Raw genomic sequence first — 11164 nt, 5'->3', positions numbered from 1 at the left:
CCGCAGCGGATAACCGGACAAGTTTATCCGAGTGATATACGACCGAGCTCGCCGTGCTCGCCAGAGAAATGTGACTCGACACCAGATGAGAGCGTGAAAAGACCGCGAAAGCGTCATGGCAAATGTTAAAGTTGCCATTCGAGTCCGTCCTCTCACCGCAAGGTAACGCGGCTTTAAACTGTTAATAAGCGAATAACTAATAGCTAATTTAACAATGGGCTTCTTCATAATGTTTTTTTCTTTTTTTATTTGTAAAGTTTCTGTCGGGTTTAGCGAGTGTGTGCCGCTTTGTGTACTAACACAATACTCTTCTCATATTTCACTTTGTTTCATCTCTTTTATTTTTTTTCTTTCTTTAAGTTGAACTGGTATTAAATAATCGCCGCTGTAGCATGTTAGCTAGCTGAAAGCAGAAGTGGTGCGCTTGGTGAGAAATGACAACTGTGGCTGTCAGTGCTCCAGATGACTGAGCCACGCTGCGTGGAGCCGCTCAGAAATCACCTTTACGGTGTTTAAATGCTGCCGTTTCTCTTCCCGCCGCAATAATCCGCTTTAATGGCTTTTCTAATTGCAAGTTTTGTTGTGATTCATTCAAAACGGCACGAGTGAATCAGCCTCTGTTGTGTTTTAATGGCCAACTAACTGGACTAAACGACCATTGATTGTGTCTCTGCGACCAAGAAAAGTCACTGACATTAATTCAAGTGGCTTTAAAAGTGCTGTAACATTCATTGATAACTTGAAGGTCCAAACTTTAGACTATGACTTTGTCTGCTCCTGTGCTTTTTGTTGTCAATTTATTGCTAAAGTCATAATTCAAGCCAATGATTGACATCCTCATTGTCTTACCTGTCAGATCACATGTACTGCTTTTAGTTTGAAACAGGTTAAATGATTAGACTGAGTTTGTGTGTGTGCTGGGTTGCATTTCAGCATTTCAGGTGGAGATCATGCCTGATAACCTGCAGGACAAAGCAGTCTTGAGATGCCAGCACTCACTGAAAAGATCAATGAGTGGAATCAGCAAGATTCTGTGTGTATTGTCATTCTACTGAATAATATGACAGTGTTTGTTATTTATTTATTTTTTATTTCATGAATGAAAAGGCAGTTTAAGAATAACTACAGTGTAAAGAATTGGTTTAACTCAACCATGATGGTCTCCATATTTATTGTTGATTCTCAAAAAAGTATGTTCAACACCTCAAAGATTTCTTCTTAAATTTGTGTACTTTTTAGAAAAAGAAATCTATTGAATTTCATCACTTTTCTTCGTGACAATGTATTACATATTCTCAGTTTTTAGTCTCAGTGTAACTATACATTGTAAAAATTAGGTGATATATTTAGCTTTAAGTGCTACAACATACCAGATGTTGCTAAATCACAGCCTGACGTGTGGTATCTTTGGAAACTTTCTTTTAAACTACTTTTAATTTAGGTTTTACAGTTCAGTTTTTCAATACTTAATAGGCAAATTACACTGAATGGAAAAAAGAATTGGTTTAGTTTGGTCTGTTCTAGAAGTTTAGTTGGAGGTTTTTATAGGACAATATTTCCACTCAGTGCTGTGAAATCTGTTAAAATAGCAAAGAAACACAAATTGGTTGTAAAGTTGCTTTTCTCCACTGGAGTACCTCTGTACATTATCCAGCAAATTGCTACAGCATGTTGAATAATAGGTCTGTTGGCTCTTGAGGTATATTGCATGGAGTCTCTATAGGAGTACACTGAATTACTTTGAAGCTTTGCTGGGTTACTTAATGTGAAGGCTCGTGGAGGAGCATAACAAAGCATTATTCAGGCTGGACAATGATTCTTTCAACTGCTCTTCCAGGTATTTTACATGACAAAAGATCTTTTCTATATCTAAACTTCACTGTCATGCAAATCCATCCTTCCAGATTTCTGGCCCTGACTGTCCTCTGCTCTTCTCTATTTATAAGTGAAGGATGTATTTCCTTCCTTCATATATTTGAATAAAAGCCCGCTGTGTTGCAGAGATAACATTAACAGCCTGGTTAACAGCATTCCTCATGTGGATAGGCACAGCCCTTTGTTTCAGTCCGCCAATTGTATTCAGCGGGCGCCCCAGAGAATGTGGGGAGCATCTCGCATGTACGAGAAACATGTGTGCCCAACTGTGAAATTGCTTGTTTTAAGTGTGTATCAAAACACATCTTTTATGAGGTTTCATGTTTTCCACGATCCCGCCTCGCTCTACGTGCTGGTCAGAGCCCCCAGAGTGAAGGTTGGTGGTTTTGGGTTGGGTCGCTGCTGGGGTTGGGAGAATGAGTCCCACACGGTGACCGCAGAGGGAGAGCTGACGATTACAACAGCCTCCTCGCCGTGCGCACGCCCCACCGGAGAGCTGGAGCATTCGCACTACAGGCGGCATTTGCCGTCATTATCGCTCCTGGAGATCGAAATCCTCCCAGCTTCATGTTGTGATTGCCTCCAGTTTCGCTCGCGTTGCATCAGACGTGCTCGGTCCAACTTCTGAAGCGCGCACACACACACACACAGCTGAGCTGACCTTGTTTTACACACATGCAAAGACACATGCTGGTCCTGATTACGCGCGTTCAACATTTGTTCACTCTCCCGACTGTGTGGAAACGGCACAGGCTGCTCAGAGGAAGTCTCCTGAGAACCTGACAGTCTGTTTTCCCTTGAATCTAAAACCAGCAGACCACTTGTGTGGCTACTCCATGGCACACACACACACACACACACCCACACACAAAGACTTATTGTGTTACTGTCATAGGATGGCCTCAAGTCAGGTGGAACTGGCCTAAATTTATCTGGACATCGTTTTAATTATGTATGCTGCAAAAAAGATCCCCAAACTAATCTGAAGGTGTGTTGAGGCTTGATCCTTTTCTAAAACTGCCCATGAAACAGTGCCCCTTAGATCTACTTCTTGCTGAAGCATTTATTGTTTTCTTCATCCTGGTTTACTCCTTTTGATCGGTTTTCACCTCGTTTGCTTACACTTCATAGTTGACTGAAGTGATGCCATTTATTTGTTCATTTCATCTTCATAGGGAGAGTGTGGATGGAGGAAGGCTGGCTGTTCAGGTGGAGGATAAGTTCGTGAGGATCCGAAATGTGAAGGTGAGTATAACCATGCATACAAGCTCTTTGTTATTTAGGCTGTTTTCTTGGTAAAACTGGGTGAATATGAGTGATGTGGGTCTGTCTGTCACAGCGACAGGATGTTTACAGCCTGGGATCAGACTTTTTCCTGCTTCATGTCACTGTTGTTTATTATATGTGTTAAGCTCATTCATATACACAGACCCATGCACATGGTTTGAGAGACTTTCAGTCAAACAACTGCCGTTCAGTACTTTGCAGATCAGTATAATAACAGCACATCTGAAATGTGCTTAAGATACACTGAGAAAACCTGTAATTGATGACACCCAGTAGGTTTAATGACAAAATCCAGTGATTTATTGTAAAGTCTGGCTCTACGCTTTGCTAAAAGTATTTGGTCGGCAAGGAGGTTGTAGGAGAAGCACATTTTTCTTTTTCAGTTGAGCTTCTGTGAGCTTATTTTCATTTGGAAATAATTACTGCGTGAGCTTACCCGTGTAAGCCGACGCTGTCACCATGTTACCAACCTGCCGCGTCAGATAGCGGCGCGGCCTCGCCTGATTGGTTGAGCAGCGTTGCCCTCAGACAGTGCGGTGCTGCATCTGTGGAACATGTCTCTTGTTGATGAGTTCAAAGCTGAAGCTGTGTGTTCCTTGGCAGTCACTTGTACTTCTGTAGTTATGCTGAACTTGTGGTCAAAAAAGATAGTTTTCAGTGTTTAAATATGATTCAAACTTATAGTAAGGTGAAAGAAATTCAACTTGCAGTGCTGTTTTTTTTTTTTTTTTTTTGTTTACAGATGCAGGTTTGAATGTAGGCGTCTAGGATAAGATATGTGGGGGAGTAGAGGATCTGTTGGGACTGATGTGACAAGAGACAAACCACATCTGGTCGCCCTCTGCCATGGAAAAGGATCAAGACTCCTCGGATTGCTTTATTCTCATGGGAACTGTTATTTATAAAAAGTGGGACAGTTCTGCTACATTGGAGTCAGCAAGAGTAAAGGATGAACTTTCGTTTGCGATGAATTTAAAGTTCACAAGTTCACACTTGCTGAGCTTAACTAGTGTGAAAAACCCAGTGAGTTTTGTAACTTTAGCTGCCAAAGCTTTATTGTTTAGGAGATTTGCCCATGAGTGGTGTTGTTCTGGGTTCATTCCTATAATCACAACGCCTTTGTTGAATTAAATACAAGTGCAGTGGGGTTAAGCAGTCACGCTTTCAGCTGTGAACAGAATTGATACCCTGAGCTTAATGCTTGCCTCATGCTGTAGTCACTGAAACTCTAGATTGATAAATGGTGTGACTCTTAGGAGTCTTTATCACTGAGAAAATGAAAGCAGGACGGAATTCATCATAGACAACATTAATGTCATCAGTTAACAACATTTGAAAATGAATGCAATGCCCTGCAGTGATCTGTGGTGAGGTGACTTGTATTTTTTTCATGTATTTTAAAGTCACCTAAACAACTTGAAGCATCCAAAGCAGAAATTCTGGCCATTTAAATGGTATGCATTGCAAATTTGGCGGAATAAAAAAGAAAAAAAAAACCTATTAATACACATTTTGACTAGATAAATATGCATCAACATCTATTGGAAATCCATTAACTGTCAGCATATTATTGATAGACACTGGGACTTTTCTCAATTCTTTGCTAATTATGTCAAAGTGAGCAGCTAATAATGATTTAGTTTAAAATGATCTTGGAATACAGTGAGCATCACTGACCTCAGGCGGGCTTATAGATTGAACGCAGTGATTTATTAAAAGCTCTTGGACGATAGCCAGTGTCTCTGAGCCACTCTTGTAGTCAAGTGGGTCCAACTGCTGCCGTGGTGTCCTTTATCAATCCAGGGTTCGCTCACAGTAAGCAGAAAAGTGTTTAGTGTTAACGCACTGAGGCGAATAAAGAACTGCAGGAGGAGGAGTGAGTGCGTTGCAAATGAATGGAAACAGCTTGCTTGCAATTCCGCTCTGTAGAAGTCTCATAAACAAACGCCATACCACTGGGTTTTATCACTGGGATTTTTTGTTTTATGGATCACCGGTGTATTTACTCTCACTTCTCAGATTATTGCGTGTAGATCTTGTCTCTCCTAAGCGTTTGTCCTTATGCAGTACTGTAACTGCTGTTTCATAATGCTCTTGAAGATTGTTTGCTAATCAGTAAATCAAGTAATTAGTGATGGGTCAGAAGTCAGGTGAGCAAGATGCAACCAATAGTTTGCTTTTTTAAATGCCACTGAGCATTTTAACCTTCAGTTGGCTCACAGAGGACATTCAGTGTAAAACTTCTGCTGTGACAAACCTGGAAGGATGCCTCCAAATCACATTTCTCAAATTAACTATTTACATAGTCAAACCTTCTTGGTACTCCATAATATCTGTTGTTTATTTGGGAAGGGATCCTGTGGACTTAAATTAAAGTGTCTTGTGTTTCCTCCTGACAGTTGGATGGACGTTCAGAAGGAGCCGTGGATTCCAGGGAGAAGCTTCTGGAGTTTTGTTTTGATTACTGTTACTGGTCGGCGGACCCTGCAGACCCGCACCACGCTTCACAGGAGGAGGTAATCACTGAGCGCCTTGACTGACACGGAGTTTAATATTCTCATTTTCTCTCTTTCTGTTGCAGTTTGTCCAAGAATAGCTGAAGTTAACATTCACAGTACATTAAAGAGCTTTTAGATACTTTGGCTCGATGTCCTGACGATCTATACAAGCAACAAATTCTAGACGTTTCCAATACATAAAGTTGTTTCGGCCTTTATTGTTAAAAGTATCTTCTTATCTAGTGTGACAACTAGAAAATCCACCAAAGGGTTTTTCTTCTTCATGCCTTGCTATTTGCTCTGTTGTGGGTGGAGACGATGCGCCTGCTGATCCGAGCTTTGGCCACAAGTCGACACTGGGCAAACACTATCTCCTGAGCCTGGGGGAACACTGTCCTTGTAGACAAACCACAACAAGTGGGGTGGGTGTTGTATGTTTTCACACAGATGGCCACTTGAGGGATATAATATCAACTCCATCTGTTACCCAGAATTCTCTTTGCCTCAGAAATGGCACGACTAGACACGGCTCTCTTTTCATGTCCAGACTGTGATTGGACGATTAGATATTTCTGTGTTGCTTTGATTGGAGGGTGTTGCTGGAACCTGAAATGGGCTTTAGATCAAGAGGAAGTTGAGCCAAATTCCATCATGGAAAATCTCTCCAAAACTTGTTTATTAGTCATTTTTGTTTTTAATTAGTATTTCCAATTTTTCCAGAAATTCGACACCAAACAAAACGGTCTTGCGGTTGGTTTGGTTTTTCCATCGTTCCGGCTCTGCCATGCTCTCGCTGCCATTCTCCAGTCTTGTCAGAGCTGGCTTTGTGTGTGTGTGTTTGAGAACGGCATTGCTGTGATGGCGGCCCACACACTGCTCAGAGCAACAGACAACACAACACTTCTTCCCCTCTGGCTTCAGCTGCGTCTCTCCTCAGCAGAATTATGTCCAGTCACAGTGGCCTGGTCGCAACAAGACATTCCTCTGTTGACCTTGGGTGGGCGAAAGAAGAGTGCCAGTGATGGACTGAGCTGCGGGATTTAAATCTGACCTCTTTTCTCGCATGAGAGTTGTCTCTTTAACAAAGGCTGTCCTTTACCACTACATCAGCCGTTTACTGATCAGACATCACAGTTGAAAATATTCAAATTTCCTAGTCCAATGGAATTAAACCCATGAAGCCTGACGTAAATAAGAGTTTGAATTTCATGGCAGGAAGCCGGGGAAATGCAGCTTTTTGTCTGGTGGATGTTTCAGTTTAAAAGCAGTGAAGTGACTGTCCAACTAGCCAGTTAGAAATTTGCATGTTTATTATCTACAATCACTTTTAGTTACTATGTTCTCTTGCGCCGCCTCATTTTACTAATGGCCTCAGATTCCATATACAAATATTTCTTACATAATTTCCAGCCTAACAAGCTGATCATATCTCTGCTCTGTTACATTTTCCAGCGGCTTCGACTTCCAAACTGTTTTTTTCATGCAGTCCTTCAAAGCTGGAAGGCAGACTTTGTCTTATTACACTGCAGTCTCATGGGACTGGAATAGTCTGAACCTGTGGGGCAGTGAGAATTGGGGAAACTGGAACGTAACTCCTGCTTTTCCAGTCCAACATTATCTCACCACACCCAGCCCCCCCCCCCCCCCCCTCCCCCCCCCCCCCCCCCCTCCCCCCTCTTTCTGTCCCTCTCCAGGGAAACTGGTCCTGCATCCCTTGTACCTCCCTCCCTGCTTCTGCTCTGGAGCTCCATGCATCACTGATAGTTTACCTCAGTCACTCATGGGGGGGTTTCAGTCTTTCAGAAATGTTATTTTAAACACAGCATACGTCTGAAGAGCAACTTATAAGTTGCACACAGTAGCTTAATGAAGAACGACATTGAAAAGAAGCACACCTATAGACTGAGCATTTAGCAAAAACATTCAAACAGTGCACTGCAATAGTGTAATTATAGCTGGAGTTAATGCATTAGAAACTGTGACCGGAATGATGGTGACTCCAGTCGTGTGCGACGCTCTTTGATCTTTGGTCGTGAAAAGTTTCAGGAGGAGAGTAGGAGCACAAGAAGGAGACAGACTCCTCCAGGTGAAAAGGCAGAGCTCTTGAGATGATTTATAATCTCTAATGGAAGCCAGCTGTTGAGCTAATGCAGCAGGAAAGTTGGTGTGTTTGTCTAAATGTTGCCTTTGTTTTCTGCCCATAGTGAGTTAATGAATAGCTTTTCTCTTTTTTACAAACGAAAACAAAACCCTGTTTATTACTAGTTTCTAAATATAAGACACATGGAAAAATAAAGAAAAACTGTGGGTTTGAAAATAGACTTTTTAATAGAGATATGCAAGAGAGAGTGATTACAGAGCGGGGAAAGCGGTGCTGAGGAGGAGGGAGAATGGGTAAGGGGGGTCCAGTGTACAACCTCCAGCATTTTTCTGCCACACTCACAGCTGCTCCACTAAGTACGCTTTTGCAGTAAAATTTCAGCGTTCGGACGTCACTGCTGCTGAGGGCTCAGCTCAGAGCACAATGTTTTTCTTTTTGCCAAAGGAATCGGCTCGCTGGGGTTTTTCCCCTCTCCTCCTCCTCCTCCTCCTCCTCCTCTTCCTCTTCTGTCTATCTCTGCAGTGCATGATTTGATTATACTCACAGGGTTTCTGGGTCTCTGTGTCAGTGGGGGGAAGAGTAGTTCCTCTGTCCACACACGTGAGCGTTTAGCCGCTCTGAACACATGGCTGCAGGGACGGCCAAGAGTCCAGTTCATGCTGGTTTGAATTAACTACAAACAGCACGCCCAAATATCCCACATGCTGTCAACAGAGACGTATAAGGTCTGCTCCGTATGGATACGAGTCAAAACACCTGGGTTTAATAAATCAGCTGAGGCTTACTTCTTTTTGTCTGTAAAGTTGGAGAAAGAGAAAGTTTGTTGCAGGAGATCCTGAACATGCTGAGAGAAGCAAGTGATCCGGGGCTCACTGAACCTTTAGAATGAAAAAAGAAGCTTTGTAACATGCTCACGTTACTCGTGTATTTGTCTTGCCTTGTTTTACTTTATTGAATTACAGTGCATATTTGCTCCCAGAAAGAGCGCAGTGTGTTTTGGTAGACAGCCTTAAACCTGATTTTATGGAGATTTCATAGGAATTTCCACAAAGCTCCATTTTTGCATCTGTCCAGTTTTACTGTTTTTTGACACCACTGAGAGTACATTTTAAAATTAGCTAAATATTAGGTTCCGTCTTTATGCTAACGACACTGTGATTGTTCTTGATGAGCTTCAGAAAGTCGGCCTTACAAATACTTGGCTGTATGGTTTGATGACAAACTCTCATGTATTCCCAATATCTGTTAGATCTGCTTGTTTTATTGTTGTATTGGAGTAAGCCCTGTTCGAGCTGTTGTCAGCAAAACTGCAGAATGCACAACAGCTTCAGGATTTTATTTCCTGAAAACACTATTGACAAACTGACAAAAGTGTTATTGCTGTTCTTAAAGTGCACTAAAATGTTCTCATGATGTTTTAGCGGTATGTATGCATTTATTTTTTTTTTGTGGTCTTTTTGTATTATACTGGTGTGTTTCTTGGCCGCATCTCAAAAAAGAAATTTCCCTTCAGAGACGATCCAGTAAAATAAGATAAAAGGTCTGTCCACCACCAGAGGATTAATGCAAGTCAACTGTGTCCGTGTTTATAGGATAGCTAAAATTAATAGTAGCAGTTGTTTTTATATTATAAGTTATCTGTTTTGTTTTTTTTCTCCTAAGTTAATTTACTGTAATGAATAAATCTGCCAAATTTATTGTATTATTTTCTACTTTAATCACATCATAAAAATATAACCGTGTATCTAACAGTGGAAATTAAGGAAATTAAAGAGCCCCAGTAGTTATTTAGAGACTAGTTGATGGACAAAGGTCCTAAAAACAGAATCTGACGTCATGTGAAAGAGTGCTTTTATAGCTTTAAGATTAGGTCAAACTGTAGAATTATGTGCCAGTTGATTCCCCTGTGAAGGAGCTCAGGCAGTATGGATATTACCCAAGGCTCCCATCGGTCTGAAGCCTGGAGAAGTCGTTTCTAACTTGCCATAAAGATTACAAAATACAGCGCCACTCTCCTGTGTTCTGCTCTGGTTCCTTTAACAAGGATTGGGGAGGAGCCACAAATCCCCAGCCTCTCTCCAGAAAGGGTTTTATTTGTTTGTTTTAGAACCCGTGTCAGTTGCAACAGAAGTGCACGGGTAAAAGTTGAGTGCCCCCGATTCCGTAAAATTTTTTTTTCTTCTTTTTTTTCACGTGTCCGTCCTCTCTGCTCCAGTTTTTCCTCCGCTGCTTTTGGTTCCCATGTGTGGGGAAGCCTGAGTAATGAAGAGCAGCCTGAACATCTCTGTCTCTCCCTCCTCCCTCCCGTCCAGCCTCTCTGCCCTTCCATGCTAATTTGACCTACAAATTCTGTCCGAGTGTGACAAACGAGAGCATTGTTGAACTCCAGCCAAACAGCTTCCTCTCCCCGCGTGTGAATCCGTCTCCCCGTGTTCTGTCCCTGCCTCCATTCCCCACGGCGGTCATCCCTGTGCATTTCTGCAGATTTCACCTCAGACTCCCAATTCCTTGCAGGAAACGTGAAGCTCTCCTGTGACGTTGTATTCGTGCGTCCAAACAAAGGCATTTTAGTTTGTAGCTCAGAGTCCAGCTGTTGTGTTTATCTGACCCACTTGGAAAGCGTGGGACTTGGACTGAGCGACCCTCGTCCCAGCTGCAGCTGTCCACTGCTGTATAAGGAGGGAAAAAACAGAGGGGAAATGATTTTATAGAAGTGGAGGGGTTGTTTTTCTGCTTTTTTTCCCCTTCAGGTAATAGAATGAAGGGAAAGCTGAATAGCTTTTACAGTCTTTGCGTCGTGCTTGGAGACTCCCTGCCAGTGTGAGCGATTGTTGGAGGCAAAATTAATCCTGGCCTTTTTTTTGGTTACGTCAAACCTGGCAAAAGGCGAGGAGAAGCCAGAGTTTTAAATGTGGCAGAGGGCTTTGCTTTGGCTACGTGCCATCAGGCTTTGTGACACACACACGCACACACACTGCACATAAATACTTCTCCAGGGTTTTAGTGTAAAGGAGGCCACATAAAACCAGACCAGCAATTGGCATTTTCCACATCCAGGAATTACGTAACTTAACTCATTAGGCACTGCACTACTACATTTTCACTCTTGTCAGCCTCTTTTCATCAGACTGTCACTCCGTCATGAGTTTTCCATGTCTTCTTAACCTTTCTCACCTGATTTACTGAACTTACACCAATCTTTTTTTTCTTTCATGTTGCCAGGCTACAAACCAAGCTCTGCCTTTTGAAAAGAAAAATTGCGTTTCCTGTCGTTCAAAACAAACTTGAAAAACAACATTTATCACCGTCCTGATCTCTGGCACGGAACGTGGCCAGTTCCTTGTTTTTCCACAAGACCTTGTGTCTCTGCAATTAGTCGTGTCCAACGCCATTTGATGCACGT

At 42.2% G+C, this 11164-nt stretch overlaps 1 protein-coding gene across 1 annotated transcript in view; it reads left to right on the top strand.

The window, feature by feature from the left end:
* The first annotated feature begins 28 nt into the window (after positions 1–28).
* stard9 (StAR-related lipid transfer (START) domain containing 9) overlaps positions 29–11164 on the top strand; it is a 37453-nt gene continuing 26317 nt past the window's right edge. Inside the window, exons 1-3 of the mRNA XM_030116679.1 lie at positions 29–162; positions 3051–3120; positions 5562–5678. Of these exons, the coding sequence (XP_029972539.1) occupies positions 116–162; positions 3051–3120; positions 5562–5678 (234 nt within the window). The 5' untranslated portion in view covers positions 29–115. The remainder of the gene's footprint in view (positions 163–3050; positions 3121–5561; positions 5679–11164) is intronic.

This window comes from Salarias fasciatus, chromosome 19 (assembly GCF_902148845.1).
Source record: "Salarias fasciatus chromosome 19, fSalaFa1.1, whole genome shotgun sequence".
NCBI lineage: Eukaryota > Metazoa > Chordata > Actinopteri > Blenniiformes > Blenniidae > Salarias > Salarias fasciatus.
This window is presented reverse-complemented; position numbering and strand designations above follow the sequence as displayed.